The sequence below is a fragment of the Clytia hemisphaerica genome, unplaced genomic scaffold, assembly GCF_902728285.1.
Source record: "Clytia hemisphaerica strain Z4C2 unplaced genomic scaffold, Clytia hemisphaerica genome assembly, whole genome shotgun sequence".
Lineage (NCBI taxonomy): Eukaryota > Metazoa > Cnidaria > Hydrozoa > Leptothecata > Clytiidae > Clytia > Clytia hemisphaerica.
The window spans coordinates 322,173-343,981 of NW_027103300.1; the positions used below are offsets into that span (position 1 = coordinate 322,173).

The window sequence follows — 21,809 nt, forward strand, 5'->3', positions numbered from 1 at the left end:
CGATCACGCAAATCAGCAAAAAGAAATTGGATAACCACGCATTTCTTTGAAAAAAGTCCAAATCACGTATCACGCCTCGAAAGTTTTTCAAATCACGAATGAACATCTGGTCTTCGAATGGAGCATCCGGCTGTCGAAAGAATCATCTGGCCGTCGAAAGGAGCATCCGGCCATCGAAAGGAGCATCCGGCCGTCGAAAGGAGCATCTGGCCGTCGAAAGGAGCATCCGGCCGTCGAAGCGACCAGGCGGGGGCTATATTGTTCAAAAGCGGACCTCGCCATAGGACCCCAAGACCCCTTAATGAGTACCCTAATCTTGTTAAAACCCTCAATGGGGATCCCAAATTTTTCGAAAGCAAGTGAGAACCCAAAATTTTTTCAATATTCACTTTTTCAAATTTGAATTTTTTCAAGTGAACCTCTAATAAAGGAGGAGCCCAAACTTGTCGAAGGTGAGGATCCCTGAAGGAGGACCCCTGAAGACAATATGCCCACCTGTTCGATCCGATGGCCAGATGTTCGTTTCGACAGCTGGATGCTCCTTTCGACAACATGATGTTCGTTTTGACGACCAGATAATCAACGGCCGGATGATCATTTCGACAGATGGAAGCTCCATTCGACGGCTGGATACTCCATTTCGACGACCGGATGCTCATTCCGGTTCAACGGCCGGATGCTTAGTGCGACGGCCGGATGATCATCCCGGATGCTTTATCGATTCGATGATTTTGAACCCGACCCTCCTAATAGAAAAAAGTTCCTATAACGACAGCACTCAAACCGCCTCAAATCGAGGGGTCTCTTCAACACTTCACACAAATGAAATCAAACTGCTTCTGAGTTTAAGCTTTATTTATATATTGAAGATATTTAGGAAGATCAACCTATTCAACTATTTTTTTGTTTTGCAACTTAAAGACTTCGCATTACTTTAAACCGCTTAAAAAATGCAATCAAAAATACTAATAACAAGGAAAAACTTTTAACACTTACATAAACGGATGCATAAACGCAGATGCGTTTGGATGGTTTCGAATATGATTAAGTCGTTTCTGACATCGAGGCTCGCATTATTTTAACCATTATTCTGGAATTTTGGGAACCAGGAGGGGGGGCGGAAGGTTGATGGAGCATCCAGCAACAGTGTTAGGGTTATGGGTTCAATCCCTGGCCTGGCCATACTAGACTCCGCGCATCCCCAGAATTTATGTTTATTTTGATATAGGGGTAGCCTATACTAGACGTCGCCAGCGTTTTCTCTACGCAATTTTAACGTCTATTCCACTTTGCGGCTTTTTCGAATGTTTTGAGCCCAGGTTTTCGGGTTCCAAACATTCGATTTTTTGACGTCACTTTGAACTTTCGAAGCTCTTGCAGTAGCAAAAAAATCGAACTTGCGTCAAAGCACTTGAAAGGCTTCTATTTTTCAAAAATCGTCAAAGTTGAACTCACTAAGAAACGGGATGAAAAATCCCTGTTTTTGATGAGGTGCTCGCTAATGATAGGGGATGCGTATCGTGTATGAAATTCCCGTCCGACAGTTACCCCAAATATGGAGTAACCAAAAGTTGCATGAATTTACATGATTTCCTCACATCCAATCAAAGAAAAAAGGAAGAAGAAGTCATTTTGTTGTTGCCTTCATAATTATGAATTTTCTTTCATTGAACAAAGAAAAAAAGAAGTCGTTGTATTGCTGTGACGCATAATTAAAAAAGAAAAAAGAAGAGACGGGGGTAAGTTTGATAGAAATATTGTAGACGATACGCGTTCCCTATATCAAATCATATCAGAGGGAATGCGTCATACTAAAAACTAAAATGGTACTTGATGCCTCTCTGTATTGGATAGATTATTAGGTAGAGAAATCCAGGGAGAAAGAGTACCGCCCTCCCCTACATTTGGGTCAACAGCTATCGAAAGAAGAGCCTTCAGGTCGCCTCTCTTCTTAGACTAGTAAACCACTTCGTTGTATTTTGCTGCAGCTTAAAATGGCTGAAAACAAATAAGGGATCTTCTCAAAAATAAATTCGCTTAAATAATCGAATTTAAGCGAAAAATTCGCTTAAATAATCGAAGCACTTCGATTATTTAACAATCGAAATTCGACTATTTAGTCACCTCAATTCGATTATTTAGTCCCTCGGTCGTTAGTTTCGCCTATTTATCTTATTATTCGATTAATTAATCTTTGATTCCAAATATAATGATTTTCTCCAAAACATAGTCGAATATCGGTTATTTTTTCTTACGTAGATCGAAAAACGCAAACAAGCCTTTGTCTACTGTGGATTTGAAAGACAGAAGAAAAAATATTCAAAAATCCGTATTCAAATCAACCAATGACGCATAATTCTTCTTACCTTTAGGAATTTTGATCTACCAAGGGCATCATAAATATGAAATGATAGAATATCCTTTTGCGATCACATCTCGCATCATCTTAACATAATTTCTTAATGTTTGGATAACAATTCCACAATCTCCCCAATAAAGTACTTCTATCTTTTCAATCTTTTTAATTCCACCCACTTCTTTCCTGTTATAACCTCTCAACATTGCTTCTTTGTTATTGTTTCGATTCGAAAATAGCACTCCATCGTTGTGTTCATGTTCAAATCAAAAAGGGCAAAACAAAAAAAAGATAAAAGGATAAAAGGGAGAGCGCTCACAAGATCAAGAATACGTCATTACGTCATATAAAAGCAGGAAGAAAGCATTCTTTTGCTCTATTGTTCTCTTCGCAAACGTTAATCATGGCATTTTGATTGGTCAATGCAACATTTTTTTCTTACAAGTGACGTCATGCTCTATTATTCTGTTTGCAAAAATGGATTCGAATTTTACATCCAGGTTTTTTTTAATGGCTAGATAAGAGATCGAATCATCGCGCAGAATTGATTTTGCACTTTGTCATCTAAAAAATGAAGTCGTTGCATTGTTTTTGCGCGAGTTCTATTTTCTGCAAATCAAATTGCGTCACGCATTCGAAAGATTCGAAAATGTTGCAATCAAAACATTGAATTCATTTGTGATTTTGGTTTTGAGAGAAAACATTTTCTAAAAATTAAACCTAAAATATTTGGATCTTATTTCATATTCTGAAAAGACTTTGAAAACAGAAAAGTTATAAATTTATTACATTGAGATATGGTTGAAGAGGTATGTATGTATGGAAATGGAATGCTTTGTTTGCTTCAGTTTTCACTACAGACTTTCCTCCCTTCGAAATTCAGTTTTCGATGGGAGCCTTATTTCTAAACATTGTTTTTATTAATGGGATTCATTTTTGGATATCAAAAACTCCCAAGGATAACAGTAAGTTTTTTATTTTGGAGGTAAAAAATGCTAAAGAGAATGAGTAGATATGTGTCGGTGATTTGTAAAATAAAGGGATTCTTTTTCGAAATTGCGCTTCCATTGAAACGTAAGTTAAAATTGACGTTACAGCATTTGAAAAAAGATATAACTTCAAGGCAAAAAATCGGATTACAACCTGTACTTTTTTATATATCATTTTTTAGCATTTTTTATCCTCTTTCAGTTCACTTGCGATGGGTGGGAAAATTGTCCAAAACAAACAGCCGAATTTAACCGAAAACCATTTTACCGAAATTCGGTATTTTTGAGAGGATCCCTAAGATATAAGCGAAAAAGGATTAATTAATCGAATACAAGGATTAAGTAATCTAATAAAGGAGATTAAATAATCGAATATAGGAGATTAAATAGTCGAAGCTATTCGACTAAACGACGGCAGCTATTCGATTAAATAGTCGAATCATTAATCGAACTTAATAATCGAAAATCGATTATATTTTTGAGAAGATCCCTAAAATCATCAACATTCACGAGAATAACACCAAAATGGATAAAGATAAGCCTTTCAAAGCTGTCAAGATGTACTTAAGACGAAGACCTGGATCACTTAACATGCAAAAAAATGTAAAAAATCAGTTCATTATGAGTGCGCACAACTACCTCCGTATCAACTACAAATATTCGTGACATCCTACAACGATCATTACTTATGTTCAAACTGCGTGCAAATAACGAAAAACCTAAGAAATAAGGTGGGGAAAAACACTCAAGATATGATGCAAAATGAACTTAAAAAGAAAGGCAAGGTCATACAAAAACTGAACAACGAGGTCAAAACCAACACAAAAACCCGCGATTCCATCAAAAATGACCTCAAAACTTTTCTAGCAGGAAAGCTTTTTTGTCTGAATATACTGTACCTACCAGCTACCACAAAAGAAAAATATTTATATAAAAGGGAAAATTTTTTTCGAAAGTAAAAGATAATTTTTTAGAAAAATTACATCAAAAATATAAAAGCTCACTATGTTAGTGGAATAAACGATACTGTCGACTACAGTAAACTGTCACTTATTCGAATCTTTCTATTATTCAAATTTTGTTTCCAGTCCCCGTCAAGGAGAAACCCTTTTAAATAATTTCTATAATTCGAATCTCGCTGTAATTCGAACAAATAAAATTCCCCGTTTGAATTCGAGTTCAGATTAGCGAGAATCAACTGTAGCTTTTCGGTCTTTTATTTGTAAGAAGTTCAACAATTAAACAGTCTTATGGAAATTCCCACCATCTTTGAAATTGAACTTGCAACCTTTCAGTTGTAAAATAATGTAGTATAATACGAGACCTTGACCTTGCCCTCCAACCTTCGCCAAGTTGTTATACCCCTTCTCACAACCCTTCTCTCCCACTGGAAAATTAGCCAAAAAATCGTCCCCAGTGGAAAATTATACACCAATTTTTGTCTCCACTGGAAATAATCAAATAAACCAATCCTCACTTCAAAATATTATGCTATTTTTCCCATCCCCACTGAGTTTTCTGACTTGAAAATAAAGGAAATTAAATCTCCGGTCGTAAAAAATATGGGATTTTAACAATCCCCATTAACTTTCAGTCCGTTATTTTTACCCACACTGGTTGAAAAAATCCTACCGGGTCTGTGAGAATGGGGTGTCTTTTTTATCAACTTTTGTCAAAGTTCACAAAGTTCTCTCTTTTAAAGGTTTTGTTTTTAAATAAGAGTGGTATTATTTCCCTACTCATCAATTTTAATTCACAAGCCTTTTCACATTAAAATGACACGGATGTGGAGTAAGATTGTTCAGAGAGAGGAAAAGAATGTGTCTGATATGAAACGGAAACACTTGTGTACAAATAAAGCTTTTAAGGAGTCTATATATAAAGTGATGAAGTGAAAAAGAAACACTTCGAAGTCAAAGTCAAATCAATTTGAAATCAAAATGTTATTTACGTCTTTCTTAACTTTTCGTGAATCAAATCTATTAAAAATATGATGTTATGTGTGCTCTTAAAGGCTTGTTAAAGGCAAATTGACAGTATAAAAAGTGTGCCTGAATTGCTATGCTGCTGCGCTGCAAATTTTTTTCCGTCAGCGGACGCAGACCTGATTTAGCGGCCGAAGACCTGATTTAGCGGCCGAAGACCTGATTTAGCAAGTCACCGGCCGAGTACCTGATAGATAAGTTAGGGTCAGTTAAAGTAGCTTGAACCACTCGGCAAGGCATCAGTTGCGATGGTCCAGTGGTTAGTGCAGTGATATCGAAGGCGAAAGATGGGTAGTTCGAAACGAGTTATTGGCATTAATTTTCATTCTTTTTACAGCACCTGACCCCGAGAATGCAGTAAACCCCGAGAATGTAGGTTTCTCATTTTTTAGCGTTGTAGCCCTAACGATAGTTCAACTTCATAAAAAGTTGTATCAGAGCCTGCTGTTACATATTACTTATCATTTATAGACATAAAATTTAAACTTGAATTAGTTTTTTCCAACGGAAATCTGAATCAAAGTTGATCGGATACAACCTGAATTGAGGCATTTTTTAGATAAATTTTCTCTAAATCGAAATCTATTGGAATTAAGTTATGACGATAGGGTATTTTCTTACTCCTAATGAACAAACGAAATGGGAAAAATAGTCCATTTCAAAATTTATTGTTCTAAGTCTGATATTTTGACGAAAATGCTTGACCTACTTTTTGGGGTTAGTTGACCTTCAATTTTGGGCCTTCATAATCCGACACAAAAAAGTTTGTCAAATTATGTAAAACTTATTTGTTGTACTTTCATAACATGAAAGTGCTACCTGAGAGATGATTGATGTTGACATTTTGAGCTTTTTCGACGTATCCCAGACCCGCTGGGATCCCACCCCAATTAGAAAAATTGCCTAAGTTTGGAACAATAGAATTTCTATCCACATCGGGACTTTAGTAGAAATCTTTGTCCCCGTTGTGGGAAAAGTTCCAACGGGGCTATGAGGCAGGGGTATAGTTACATTATTCACATATTATAACAAAAAATTTTCAACCTACAAAATAAAAACAACTTTCTTGTCGCTTCTTTTCGTCCTTTCTTTTACTTTTCCTCATTTGTAGCACGATGAAATTAATATCTTTGTTAAATTTTTGTCAGAGTATATTTCTAAAGTATGAATTTCACTTAGAAATTAATAATTTCGGATGAATACTGAAATTCTCCTCTCAACAACCAAATCTTTTCATAACAAAATGCTCTTTAGAATATTTTTTTGGCACAAAATATTTCTAAAATTTGCTGTTATAATTAATCCATTTGAAAAAATATCAACATTTTACTATTACTAGATTTAAAGCCATAAAACCAAACCTACATTCTGGGGGGTTATAACGAAAATGGGAGTCAACTTCAAGGACCAAAAAAATTAGCCTATCTATCAAAAGTAATGAAACTAACCCCTGGGAAAGGATTTTGGAGGTTCAAAATTTCGTTGAAAACATTCATTGTTTTTAAAAATTCAAATCTACATCTTTCAGGTCTGATTCAAATTTCACCTACATTCTCGGGGTCAGGTGCTGTAGTTTAAAATCTTTTAACTTAATTTGTTTTCAATGCTATTTCCCATTGAAACATCATATAAAAATCTTGAATAAATTTATTAAAAAAGATTTATAACAAATTTCCACAATTCATTTTCTCCACGTCTTCGGCGGTTACAAAAGGTATTAGACCGCTGCATCAAGTCTTCGGTTTTTGATCCAGGTCTTCGGCTGCTAAATCAGGTCTTCGGCCGCTAAATCAGGTCTGCGACCGCTAATTCAGTTCTGCGTCCGCTGACGGAAAAAAAATCTGCCCTTGCGCTATGAAACAAAATGATAAGCTTGCAAAAACATTGCAGTTTTTATAACGGATCTTCGAAACAAGAAAGTGCGCAACGCAAGTTCAAGTAAGAAACAATGGAAAGAAACAAAAGGCTTCCAGTCAGACCGGTGTTTTCTATACGAACTATATTGATAATCTTCAAATTAAAGGATTTTAGTTTTCCTTAAGATTGTTCGAAATATTTCGAAATAAAAACTGTGTGAGATTTCAATTTAACCTCTTCCATTCGTCTTTTTCAGACTTGCAAAACTACTTTCGAAGTTGATCAAATTTATCAGGTAACTAAAGTCAATTCCCTACTCTGTTTTGCTATTATGTGCGGAAGCCAAGAATATTACCTTTAAAGGACATTATTTAATGTAATTGTGCTTACACAGCATTTTTAAACCAAAGAAACCAAACTCCTCTCCCCTTTCGTAAGTGACGTAAAATCTGTCAATACGTCACTTGCAACCAATCAGCTGTAGGGTCCGTGATATAATGCCAGAAGACATTGCAATGGGGCATATCATGTATTATAAGAATATCTTTGTTAAAGGAATACCTGTTCTGTTATAGGTTCATATGAGAAACATGCAATCCATATATGACTTACTCATGAGAAACCCATCATCAGAAGAATCAAGAATCAACCAAGGAACATTTACTGTCGATGAATTAAAAGATATGATTGTCAATCGAATTAATGAGAATTCAGAGAGCTTACAAGTTCTCTCACAAAAGGTTTGAAATCATCATCCATAATACCAATTTATGGTTCCATACTTTTAGATCGAGATACCTTTATCGGGGAAAATTGTCAGGGGAAGTGACGAAGTTGTCTCTAAGTGACCAAATTTTTCCAGGGTTGAATTTTTTCAACGACAAATTAAAACCCCAAATCCGATAAAGTATATTCTTAACGGTTACCCCATCAGTGTCTCATATAAAAATATTAGCTAGCGTTTCAGGGGAATAATTGCAATCTCAAGGAATAAGCAGCAAACAACAATCGAATGTTGTACAATCGAATGTTGAAGTTGGACGACTCGCCTTATTTCAGCTCATGAGAGCTCCCGAAAGCCCCAACTAACTTTTCTCAACTCCCGAGAGCCCCAACTAACTTTCACATTGTATCAGAACTAACTAAATGAGATTTTCTTTGTACTTTATAGTATCAAACGTTATGTGAGGAGCTAAAGAAAGGCAAGGAGGATTTACATCACCATAAGTCGGGGATTAAACGCCTACAGAAATTAAACGCTCAAGTGTTGAGTCAGGTTGGTTGGTTTGTTGTTTTGAATCCAATTTCTACGAGTTAGAATAAAAATGACGATTTCTAACTTAAACTGGACATTACATAGCCTATGTCTGATATATACGACATTGGCACTTAAAGGGTTGAAATATAAAACCTATTTTGATCGTTCATCGTCTGAATAGGTAGACAACAAACTGCTTGTCATTGCTGAAGGGAAATTATTTTTGATTTCTTAGACGGAAAAAAGCTTAACGGAAAGCCAGCAAATTTCTGAGAAAGAAAAACAGAAACACCAAGACGAAATACTTGTACTGAAATCAAGGTTGAAGGTAAACTTTATTTCATTTTTTTATACTTCAAAGTCCTGTATAGTCCCGTAAAAAAAACCCTGGTCCAGTAAAAAAGGGGGCTCGAATATAATAAACAGAGGGTCTAATTGCCGGAGGAGATTGTACTTCTAAAAAAGCCCCCAAAATGAGGTATTTATTTACTAATACCTGGCTGTTAAGAGAAATTCAGCTTTTGAAAGCTAAAAATATTTTCAAAGATAAATAAACGAGGGTTTTAATAAGAACGGGGCGGGGCTCCGAAAAAACTTCGAAAATTAGTACCCGGGGAGGTTTATTCGGCATATTATTTTTTAGTCTGTTCGACAACTCTGATGAAATTTTTGGCAATTCTTTCAATTCTTTTTTTTTTTTCAGGTGCTGCACGAGGAGCATGAACATTTGTTAGTGAAATTTCAAGACGTTCCCGTCGACCAATTATCAACTATTCTACAAAGACTTGACTCGTACGAGCAAATAAATTACCTGAACAATTTATTAAGTGGTGTGCTATGGGGCATATTATATCAATACCATGCTTTGGTATATCAAAAGAAATTGATTAATCACATGCTCCAGGATGCGGGACTTTTCAAAAATGAAATAATAGATATCGCGCAATCTTTGGAAGAAGCTATTACAGGAAGACGAAATGAAAAACTTGTTCGTCGGATTCCCAGGAATGGAATTTTTAAGTTCCGCCGATATACTATAGTTGTTTTAGCTGTCAATCGGTTATTGAAAATTAAATCTTCAAAAACATGCTGTATTTTACAACAAAAACCATCGTATGGACATAATGGACTGATTTTCCTTGATAAAGGTAAGTTGGATCATTCATCTATGCTTTACGAGTTAGCCGTTAGCCTATAGTTTGTCTCTTTAATTTGATTACCTTATCGACCCTTTTTACGCCGGCCCTTATCGGCGTTATTTTTGGGCTCGTAGCGTAAGGGCTGGTGTTTAAAGAGCCGGCGTAAAAAGAGCCAAAATTTTTCAATTTTTACCTAAAAGTGGCGTTAATTTTTGACCATTTTTACTCAATTTAAAGGATTTTAGGCATGGTTAAAGAATAAAAACCATTTTTTTACTCTATATCCAAAACTTCACGAAAATCAATGATTTTCAATGGAATTTTCAACAGTTTAATACTGAACGAAAGATGACAATTTAAAATTCAAATAATTTTAGTTGATACTTACTGTTTTGAAGCCTGAATAGCGATTTTTACAAGTTTTGGCGTTGTTTACGGCCCTAATTGACGTACGCCCAAAATTAGGCTGTGGCGGAATAAGGGCCGGGCGTAAAAGGGGATGGCGTAAAAAGGGCCGATAAGGTATCCATTTCGACTTCACAATGAATGTTAATTAGATTATTAGAAAATTGATTTTCCATTTTCAGCACTAAGAATCTTCAGGCTCATTTCTCTTTCATTGAATACCATCGTTTTGTGTAAGATTCCCTTTTCCTTTGTCACTTTTCTAACGGAAAAAGACCAGGACTTAGTTGAAAAATGAGCTTCGGAAAGTTATGCAGTTTCGTGAGTAAACACAAGATTTTATGTACCTTTAGAAACAAACCCTTTCCAATCTCTTGCTGGCTATCCCGGAAAAAATAGCGGAAAGATTCCGGAAAAGTTACAAGAGTCTTAGTGCGGGAATAGGAATCTTATACAAAACGACGGTAACGTGTTGAAGACAAGCGTAGTACGAAAATTATCAAACAAAGCTGTACGCTGTACGCTGTACGCTGTACGCTCTCTACTCCTCCCCTTTTATTCAACTTTTATTTAACAGTGGGTTCTAGTGCAGCTTCGCTTTCCGGCCAACTTTCCAAGGAAAATACATTCCAATGCAAACTACCAGCAGGTAAATTTTACTTAATTTACATATCTAGACTACTACAATGTTTATTAAGATCCAAATTTGTTTCCACAGACTCCGATGTAGAGTGTGTCACAAAAAAGCGGACAAATTTTTATATCTCAAACACCTATTCAATCATCATTGGAATTTTAATATCTATTGATTGAAAAGAGAATTATAATGAGCTGTTCCATTAAATTTCCATGCAGAGAGGTGGACGAACCTTTATAAGGCAAAAAAAGATTCTTAAAAATGTGTGAATATCCCTGGAAAATGGTAAAATTTGCAAAAGAAGTCTTGGAAAAATTCTTTTCATACCTCAAAAGTAAGGGTGGACAAACTAAAATCAGTATTTTACCCCAGGAAATTTTAAAATAAACTTTCACTTCCTCGAAAAAAGAAAAAATACTCGTTTAAACCCACTGGAAATTCTTCTCTAATTACCCCTTGGAAATGTTCGTCCACCCCCTCCCCCCTGTATAGATATAAAATGGATGACCCAATCTTACTTCAATTATGTCAGTTTACATAATGAGTTTTGATGATTTTACTTTCTATAAAAATATTTCCGCTTTTTTTGAGTCACACTGTATAATGGTTAGATGTAGATGGAGCTGAGTATTCAGGAGGTGTATGTTCCAGCCTTTCTGAGAACCTTTCTGTTATCCTCATTCTTATTTTCCTAGCCATCAAAGAGGCTAACAATAGACAGATTCCGTGTGACGATCAGCCATTTTTTCTAAGAAATAGTAGAAAGAATATGTACAGGTGGATTTCCCTTTTTTCTCAAATATTATGACCTTGATTGTCTTTGAAAATTAAAAATGCCGATTTCTGCTCTGCGGGGGGTCTAAAATTAGGAGAAAACCCCAAAAATTTGAAAAATAACCCTTTTCCGACCATTTTGAAGCATTTTCATGAGGTCAAAATCAGTTTTTGGTGAAATATTTCACTTTTTGATAAGGTCCCGTTTACAGAAATCTAAAAATGCCAATATTTGAAAAAAATTTCAATTTTTTAAAAGTTTTTGGCTGTTAAATCGAAGAAAGGGATATTTTTAACCGGAAAATATGACTTAAGTTTGAAATTAGACCCCCAGCAGAGCAGAATTTGGCATTTTTGATTTCCAAAGACAATCAAGGTCATAATATATTGAGAATTCTGGTTACTTTAACGTTTTTCAAGATTTAAAGTTCTGGCAAGAAAGTCGATTTTTGGCTATCTTTTTAATTTAATCGAATATTTCAATTTGGGAGGGGTTGGCAGACTTCAAGGCTATATTCTGATTCTTATTGGACTATTTTTGAACTTTTGGATCCTCAGATCCTAAGGTCCTAAGTCTTAAGTCTCATGTTAACTCTACCCTTCCAACCTACTTTAGAGCACTTACAAATCGATTGTGGCTCAAAAACTTCCCGGTGGATTTCCCTTTTTTCTCAAATATTATGACCTTGATTGTAGAAGCACCCCGAAGATGATAAACCTTCGTCACTGACATTTACTAAAGCTAGAGAACAAAGTACTCCTTTTCACACAAAGGCTTGATCATTCTTTTTGGACCTACCTCCGGGTACCCCGGTGGAGGTTCTATAAATTAACCCATGTCCGTCCGTTCGTTCGTTCGTCCGTCCGTCCGTCCGTCCGTCTGTTACCAGCTTTTCTCAGGATTGGCTCATTAGTTTTTTCTGATTCTTTGCACAATGATGCAAAATGGCAATGCCCAGAACGTGACGGAGCCCGATTTTTGAGAAAAAATTTATTTGGGCAAGTTTGGGCCAAAAACTGCCTAAAAATAGGGTTTTTTGGACATATGTTCAAAATCCTGTCATTACTTTTTTCTGATTTTTTGTACAAAGATGGAGGGCAAGATTCTCTAAAGAATGGCTGAAGTGGTTTTTCCCGGAAAATTCTTATTCGCCTTAAAAAACGGATTTTCGTATTTTGGGGAAATTCCCTTTAAAACCAAATAAGAAAATATAGCTTTTCTCAATGTTGACTCATTATTTTTTTCTGATTTTTTGCACAATGATGCAAAATGGCAATGCCTAAAATGTGACGGAGCCCGATTTTTGAAAAACATTTTTTTCCGGTCGAAAATGCGGGAAATATGTCGGAAATCGCCGTTTTTCTGGATTTTCATTGGATTTTTTTCTTATAATTGGTTGTTTTTTCATTCAAAAACATTATTAATATCAATGCCCACCATCAAGCATGTTTCAATTTTCAAAAAATTGATTTTTGAAGCCGGAACTATTTAAAAATCGCCGGAACAACCTATTTACGCCGGAAAGACAGTATTTCTTGAATTTCTCTAGCTGTACTTGATATTTTTTTATGAAATTTTGAGCACTGATGAAAGATGAACCGGAACTTTCTATTTCTATTTTCCCTACTCCCCTTCCCTCTTCCCCCATCAACAATCAATAATAAAATTTAATGTGTTATGCATTTTCTTAAAACGCTATATCATCTGACTGATTGTTTTCATTTTTCTCCTTATTGCCTTATTATCTAGCTTTCATCATCAGGTAGGTCCATTCAGCATGTTGCTTGTCTTTTCTTTAGATTCCGATTTGATCTCCATTGGCAAATTTTACAGTCATTTTCTGCAACATACTGGTGAATTACTCAAAACAAGTTCAACGCTATCCTTCAAAGAATCTAATTATGAAGACTCCTTACTTGGTCGTCTTGGCAACGGTCTCCATAGAATCATTCATAGGGACAACAAAAAAGCACGATACTCTAATTCAGAGGTGAGACCCTTAAAGCACATAAAAACCTTTTTATCCATTGAATAGCGTTTTAGGGTATTTAAAAGGTGAAAAATATGAAGAGCTTTCTTCATCGCCTAACCCTGGTGGGCGACAAACTTTTTCCAAAATGTTGGCCCTCTCAAACAGCTTTCCGGGGCCTATGTAAGCTAGGCCTTTGTCATTCTTAGACCAATGTCTATTTTGATTATGAAAATTCTACTGGGCGTCTCAAAAAAAAGTCCCCCTCTTTGAAGTGAATTTTCTCGAGTTCTATGATCTTTTAAAGGATCAATCTTTTTGCATTGAAAAGAGGAGATAAACTTAAATTATAAGGGGTCATTTGTCAAACTTTTTTCAACTAGATCAAAAGGTATGGTCTAAATACTGAAACATTACTTTTCAAAAAAGCCGAAAAAGACACCAATGTTTTTTTATTCATTTGGAAATGTATTTCGATTTTTTCTAAACCACTTATCTAAACGATTAACCATTCCTGCAAAAGCAGAATCGAATTTCGAATCGTTTGAGGGTCTGAGTTTGTAAAGGAGAACAGGAAATTGACTTGACCCCTGAACGGGAAGATCTTCCCGATGATGTTTCAAAAATATCTCGGCACCCAAATAGGAAGATAGTGAATTCTTCCTAATGCAAAAGATCTGCTGTTTTAGGAGGTTGGATTTCTTCAAAACAGAAACGGGAAGATAGAAAAATGTAAACAAAGAAACAGACTTCCCAATTCAGAAGAAAATCCTTTTAAAATCCAGAAAATCGTCGCATCAAAATAAAATCACTTAATTTGCTGTGTTATAATCAAACAGTTTACATGACAAATTTCAGATTAAAATATGTTTTGTGTATTTGTTAACAAGTCTTGGCACAAGTTATCTTTCGTCAAAATTCTATCCTCTAAGTAAGTTGAAAAAAGACAAGAAGCCTGTTGGCTTGAAGGCCCAGCGAAAAGTAACGTGAAGATAAAGAGCGTGCAAAACAGCAAATGTATGACCCTGTTGACATGGATCAAAGTGAAGACAGGGAAAATTTTTCCAAAATCGCCACTGTACTTCTCATTGGTTAGACGCTTGAAATTTTATTTCTATTTCTATTATAGTAGGGGGCCAAACCTTAGGATCCGTGACAACTTTTCTGGGACGCAACAACACGAATTTATTTCGAAAGTTTAATGTATTTAAAGTCATTTTAGCGAGGGGGGTCCGCTGCTAAGGCCTGGCAAAATTCTTTATGGGCCAAAGACTGACGTTACAGGCAAAGCTGTAAAGGCAAAAAATGGGTAAAAAATTGACGATTTTTGAAAGTCGTTTTCAACGGAAACGATCGATACCATCCGATAGAGCGTGAAATTTTGAGCAAAAAAGTATACTACAACAAGTCCCTTACTCAAACACACGAAGAAATACGGCTATTTTAAGTTCAAAATACTGTCAGTTTGTTTATGATTTAGACAAAATTTGACGTCAATCGTATTCAAACTGACAGTATTTCAAACTTCAAATGGCCGTATTTCCTTGTGTGTTTAAGTATGGGACTTGTTGTAGTATACTTTTTTGCTCAGAATTTCATGCTCTATCCGATGGTATCGATCGTTTCCGTTGAAAACGACTTTCAAAAATCGTCAATTTTTTTACCCATTTTTTGCCTTTACAGCTTTGCCTGTAACGTCAGTCTTTGGCCCATAAAAAATTTTGCCAGGCCTTAGCAGCGGACCCCCCTCGCTAAAATGACTTTAAATACATTAAACTTTCGAAATAAATTCGTGTTGTTGCGTCCCAGAAAAGTTGTCACGGATCCTAAGGTTTGGCCCCCTACTATTAGGTTGAGTTGCAGGAGGTTTTAGAGGCCTATTCTCGCAACTATAGACGCTTACTAATGAGCGTCCCGTCAGCACCTTGAACTAACTACCCAATTCCCCTCACATGGCATGGGTTGACCCGGGCGAAGGAACGTTTACTTGCCAAGTGAACTGCCGTGAGTGGGAATCGAACCCTGGCCTCCTGCACAGAAGCCAAGGTCAACTACCACTATACCACGGCACCATATTGAATGGTCTCCTACCAACCGGCGCTAGTTCACCCCGTTGAATACTCTCGGGTACCGTGAGATTGGGTAACTTGCATCAGTGGAGGCTAACATAACATGCATAACATACATAGCCCTCAAATGAAAGACCTGGTTGGTCATTAAAATACAACTACGCAGCTCCGCTCGCAGCTCTACTCTACCATTTTTGTTTTGATTTGATTTTGTATTTTAATGACCAGCCAGGTGTTTAATTTGAGGGTTATGCATGTTAGCCTCCACTGATGCAAGTTACCCAATCTCACGGTACCTAATAGTTGGGGGGTTTGGAATAAGCGGGGTGAGGTTGGAAACAATCTCAAAACTTAATAAGCGGGGGGGGGGGTGGTGGAATAAAAATGTCCTAGGTGGAAAATTTCCATAAATTATGCGCACCCATAGAAAAATATTTTAAAAAACCAGCGAATATATAGTGAGTGGGCGCTTTTTAACCAATTAGGTGCACTCACATATTCAGGAATATCCCTGCAGGCATGTTACTTGGACCGGACAGTAAACCAGAAAAATAATCTTTAAAAAACTAGACGATAAAATAGTTTACGGTCTGCATATCAAGGCTAATAAAATTCATGAGATTTAATGTGAGTTAACAGTTAATGTGAGTGATAGATCCAGAAATGACCATTTTCACTGTTCATGTTTTGTAACCATGAGAAATGTTTCAATCTAGTTCAAATTTACCCATGAGCTGCATTTTAGTGTCAATTAACAGATTCCAGAATCAGTTTATACTTTAAATAATTATTTGAGTCGAGTTTGAAAAATCAAGCCACCGATCGTTTAATGCGACAGATCCAGAAATGACCATTTTATTCAATATATGTGTAGAATCATGAAAAAAGTCCCAATCTTGTTCAAATTTACACATGAGCTGTATTTTAGTCTCCATTAACATGATTCCATAATCAGCTTATTTGAAATAATTCTGTGTCGAGTTTGACAAATCAAGCCATCAATCGTCAAACGAGACCGATCCAAAAATAACCATTTTCACGCGTAGCATCATGGAAAAAGTTCCAATCTTGTTCCAATTTACACATGGGCTCCATTTTAGTGTCCATTATCAAATTCCAGAATCAATTTACTTGAAATAATTATGTGTTGAGTTTGAAAATCATACCACGTCCCACCACTGCTGACCACCGTTATCTTGTTAACAGCCTGGAACAGCGACAGATCCAGAAGTGACTGTTTTCTTATGTAGCATCAAGAAAAAAGTTCCAATCTTATTCAATTTTACACATCAGCTGCATTTCAGTTTATTTATTTCTATTTCTATATCAGAAGCCATCATTTCCTAAAAATTTATAAAGTCTTTTTGAAAACAAGAAACTAAAAATGAAAGTGATTTAAATTAAGGTAGAATTTTCACTCATAAAACTTTATGAAAACTTGAGCAAAGACTATAAGGTATGGCAGAATGTTGAAAAAAGGTTTATAAAGAAAAATAATTACAAAATTTCTTTGGTTTGAAAGTCTCTTGGCCACTAAAGCAAAGAAAATGTTCAAGAAAGTATGAATCAACCTCCTCGCTTCGACTGCCATCTTGTTTTGTTTTGAAAATTGTTTTGAAGGAGCGCGGAATCAGAAAATATATCTTTTATAGCCAGTATCCGACTTTAGCAAGCTTTTCCCTCTCCAGACGGCAAAATTAAAAAGTGTGTTACTGGTTTTAAGCGCCGTTTCTACCAAAACGGACAGACAGATACACGGACGGAAAAGTGCTAATGAAAGGCCCTATTGCTAGCGCTGGGCCAAAAATACCCACTTACTACCAGCTGGAAGAACCATCATATTTCAACAGAAACAGTTATGCTTTCTAAACTCTCGACGGAAGGACCCTCCCTCTCTTAAATACATTATCCCCTTTTAGAAAGCACGATGCGAAGACTCAAATTATTTGCTTCTTATTCTTCTTTTTCGAGATATCTATTTCTGTTATAAAAGATAAAATGTGGGAGAATTCGAAAAAAAAGTAGCTTAAAGGTTTCAGAAAGGTAATCGACCGCCGGAGGCGGTTTCTTTCATAGTGGTACGCTAATCTCGTTTTGCCTTGGCTCATTACTTTGTCTACCATTTACTTTCGGTTATTTTAACAAGATTACCCAGGTTTTTCTCTCTTTTTTTCCTGAATGTCTTTTATTCGGAATTGAATAATCGAGACATGAAAAAAGACTATATTGTAAACTGTTTTCAATTAGTAATCTAAAATGTACTAGAGATGTACCTTAAGGGAAGAAATTTTCGCGGGAACAAAATTTCGCGGTTTTCGCGGATTTTGCCTAAAACCGCGAAATTAAGTTCCCGTGAAATTTTACAAAATCGTCAATCCGCGAAATTAAATTCCCGCGAATTTTAATTTATTTCACGCATTTCCCAAAATTCGTACTATTTCAAGCCTTAAAACAGGTTTTTTGCTTATTTAATAACGCTTTTGGTCAAGAATATCCTGCAACCGCGAAATTAAATTCCCGCGAATTTTTCGAAAATCGATGAACCGCGAAATTAAATTCCCGCGAAAAAAAAATAATTTGACCAACCGCGAAATTAAATTCCCGCAAAAATTTCTTCCCTGCATTAATAATGTGCGCGCGCTCTCTCGCGAGCGTGATGCGTGATGGAAGGCGGTCGTTTCAGTGTGGTTTACATCCACACTGTGACCTAGTAGAGTATAGTTATAGCTTTATTGGTCGAACTTCTCAACTCAAAAATATCACAAGACCTTACTTTATTGGACCTACCTGGTCCTATAAATTAACCGTTGTCCGTCCGTCCGTCCATCCATCCATTCGTCTGTTACCAGCTTTTCTCGAGATTGGCTCATTAGTGTTTTCTGATTTTTGGCACAAAGATGTAAAATGGCAATACCCAAAATGTGACAGAGCCCGATTTTCGAAAAATTTCCAGTCGAAAATGCCGGAAATATGCCAGAAAAACTTAGTCTGAATCGCAGACCTCTACAAAACCCCAGGTAGTATAGGTCTGCTTAATGATCTACCAACCGCTTTCCGGTTCGCAAAGGAAATCTTAGCCTATACTAGACGTCACCCGCGTTTTTTCTACGCAATTAACGAGATAAAAAATCCCGGTTTTTAGTGAAGTGCTCGCTAAGGAAATCTTGACGAGTTAATAATTTGATTGACATTGATGTGTACGCAAAACGATCGTTTCGAACGTTTTCAATGTAATGTTTACATTCGAAATTCGAATCCCGGACCAGAAAAACAAAACAGAAAAAATATTAAAAAAACAATCTGATGCACGCATTATGTACAGTCTGTAGATATATTTTGACTTTTGCTTTTATAAGATATCTGGTCTGTAAATTTATCAAAACTTTTCCATCAGCTCTTCGGTCGAAGCTCAAAAAATACAAATATGAACACAAAAGTGAAAGAAAACAACCAGAAACACTCCAATTTTTTCAAAGAATTGAAGCTAAGTACCTGAAAAGATACAAAGGTCACACAGTATTAAAAAGTGAAATGGCAAAGCTGAAGAAAAGTTCTTTGTTTGTTTTAACATTCAAAGGCCCTTGTTGAAGGAACAACAACACTCCCTTTTGTAGAATCATAAATAACTAATGTCAGAAATATTCAGTATGACCCCCAAAATGTACTGTATATACATAACTAGAATACCTTGAAATAATCTGCAACATATCTGTAGAACTGACAAAACAATTATCTGGAGCAAAAGTGATCAACGAATCCAGTGTGGTAAAAAAATTATACACTGACTAATACAAGTCCAAATTCAAGCATCAAAATGTAGTTTTATGAAGCAAAATTTTGTTGGTGCACACAGAAGATACATCAGGGCACATAAATCCAATAAATCTAACTTATCATCTTTTACAAAATCTTCACATTAAACAAGAAAGGAGGAAGAAAAACAAGCAAACTTCCTTCCGCCTACTTTTTTTTCGAAATCCAAATATATTTTCCAATCTATGATTTGGTGCCTCACAGAAAATTTTAACATTACGTAATGTTATATTTATAGACACTCGCCAGCTAAAAATGTCTTTAGCCGTATATCGGCTAAAGTCGAAGTCGGCAAATCTCTGGACAAAGGAAATATAGTTTATTCATTCATTCAGCACGAATCCATTTGTGGATGCCAGCAGCCTAGGAAAAACTGGGTTTTTGGCATTTTCTCGAGATTTTATCATTAGTTTTTTCTGATTTTTTGCTCAAAGATACGTATTATCATTAACAATGCCCAAAACATGGCCGAGTCCGATTTTTGAGAAAAAATTTCTTCCGGCCGAAAATGCCGGAAATATGCCGGAAATCGCCGTTTTTCTGGATTTTCATTGGACTTTTTCCTTATAATTGGTTGTTTTTTCATTCAAAAACATTATTAATAGCAATGCCCACCATCAAGCATGTTTTCAATTTTCAATAAAATTGATTTTTGAAGCCGGAACTATTTAAAAATCGCCGGAACAACCTATTTTCGCCGGAAAGACAGTATTTCTTGAATTTCTCGAGCTGTACTTTATATTTTTTTATGAAATTTTGCAAACTGATGCAATATGACAATACCTAAAATGTAACGGAGCCCGATTTTCGAATAACAAGTATACCCAACTTCATCCATCCGACAACTTTGGGAGTCTTCAGGCTGCTTTAGATTTTTCTGGTATATGCAGTATCAAACAGACACGCATTCTTAGATTCTAGCTCGACTGAAGTTAGGGGGAGTCATTATAAACCAGGTGGAGTCTAAATTTGCTAGGAAATATTAACTCTAGGGAGTCATAATTTACTAGTTTATAAGAACTGGGGAGTCATAATAAACTAGTGTATTTTAACTGGGGAGTCACAATAATCTAGTTTATTATGACTGAGGGGGTTATAATTTAGGGGAGTTGAAATTAACTGTGACACCGGAAAACATGAAAGAGACACGGAAGCGACGAGATATCGTTCGGAAAGCAAAACAAAAGTTCGTTATGTTTCATTTTAATTTGGTTACACATCTTATGACTTTTATGTTTCACTTACTAGAGATATTATCTATGGGAGAAAAAGCTTAAAGGCTTGGGGACACAAGAAGTTTTTTTCGCGTTGGTGCAATGTAACATGTTCCATCCCACCAACACAGAAAAAAAGTGCGTGTCCCATGGTTTCTTTTTTTTTTCATGGGACAAAAAGTGAGGGAAATACCCAAAAGACACGCTGATGGTGAGAGAAGCACAAATGTTATTAAAAGAAAAATGGGATGGAGATACGTGAAAGCGTTTCAGATTGGTGGGATGGAGCATGTTGCATTGCACCAGCGCGAAAGAAGCTTCTCGTGTCCCCAAGCCTTAAAGCTCTACATCCTCCATAAAAAAATTATAAAACCAATATATTCTAAGTTGTTTGTTTTTTATCCTTAACAGACTTTAGTGGATATCTTACGTCAGCATATTCTTCAGTTCACATCAAAATTGCACCAACTGGAAAATCGAAACGTGTAGAGCAAGAGAAATACAAAGAAATGAAAGTATTAAATTACGTCATCAATTGGATCGCCACCAGAACGAGGCTGCATTGCGAAGGGAAGAAGAAACGACCCTAAAGGAACGGGTCAGTATTTTCTTTTTACGATAAATAACCGTAGCATTATGGAAATTATTGTCTCATTATGTCTTTTGATTTCTTTTATAAACTGTATCAAAGAAATTCTAAGCTCGCCCGATGAAATAAGACTCTTTAGTAGAACTCAAGATTGCTCTGAACATTCTATCTTACTATCAGTATTGAAGAAATTAGCCTTCTAATATACGAAAATTAAATAAAACTTCGTCCGCGAAACAAGTTTATGTTCAATTTCGTTATCCGTTAAATTTTGTTTTGAAAATATAATTTTTTCAAGCCAGAAAATGAAAAGTTCATTATAAGCACACATGATTTCAGATTCATTATTAGAACTTACTGCGATGATTAAACTCTACTTAAGGAAATAATTACTCTCGGATACCTAAAAATTTTGCGCCGGGGGGATGAGGGGGCGGGTGTCGGGTTGAAAAAATCTCCAAAACTTAAAAGCGGGGGGGTAAGTATGAATAAGATTGTCCTGGGTGGGAAACTTTTGAAAAGGAGGCTAATACAGCTGAATTAGGAGAGGAGAACATTCAAAAACATTTTCCCAAAAATTAATAAGCGGGGGCGGGGGTTGGAACAAGAATGTCCTGGGTGGAAAATTAATTAGCGGAGGGGGGGGCTATTAGGTACCCGAAAGTACCTTAAAAAAACTTGCTTTTTAATTTCACAGATTTTTGAATTAGAAGAACGAATGAAGAGTATGGTATACACAGAGCAATTTGATGAA

General features: G+C 36.0%; 1 protein-coding gene across 1 annotated transcript in view; it reads left to right on the forward strand.

Moving 5' to 3' along the window:
• Positions 1 to 21,809, forward strand: part of LOC136811448 (coiled-coil domain-containing protein 171-like) — a 45,778-nt gene extending 23,969 nt beyond the window's left edge. Inside the window, exons 15-23 of the mRNA XM_067068056.1 lie at positions 7,444 to 7,482; positions 7,763 to 7,927; positions 8,359 to 8,463; positions 8,681 to 8,773; positions 9,149 to 9,593; positions 10,567 to 10,638; positions 13,201 to 13,391; positions 20,878 to 21,064; positions 21,753 to 21,809. Of these exons, the coding sequence (XP_066924157.1) occupies positions 7,444 to 7,482; positions 7,763 to 7,927; positions 8,359 to 8,463; positions 8,681 to 8,773; positions 9,149 to 9,593; positions 10,567 to 10,638; positions 13,201 to 13,391; positions 20,878 to 20,955 (1,188 nt within the window). The 3' untranslated portion in view covers positions 20,956 to 21,064; positions 21,753 to 21,809. The remainder of the gene's footprint in view (positions 1 to 7,443; positions 7,483 to 7,762; positions 7,928 to 8,358; positions 8,464 to 8,680; positions 8,774 to 9,148; positions 9,594 to 10,566; positions 10,639 to 13,200; positions 13,392 to 20,877; positions 21,065 to 21,752) is intronic.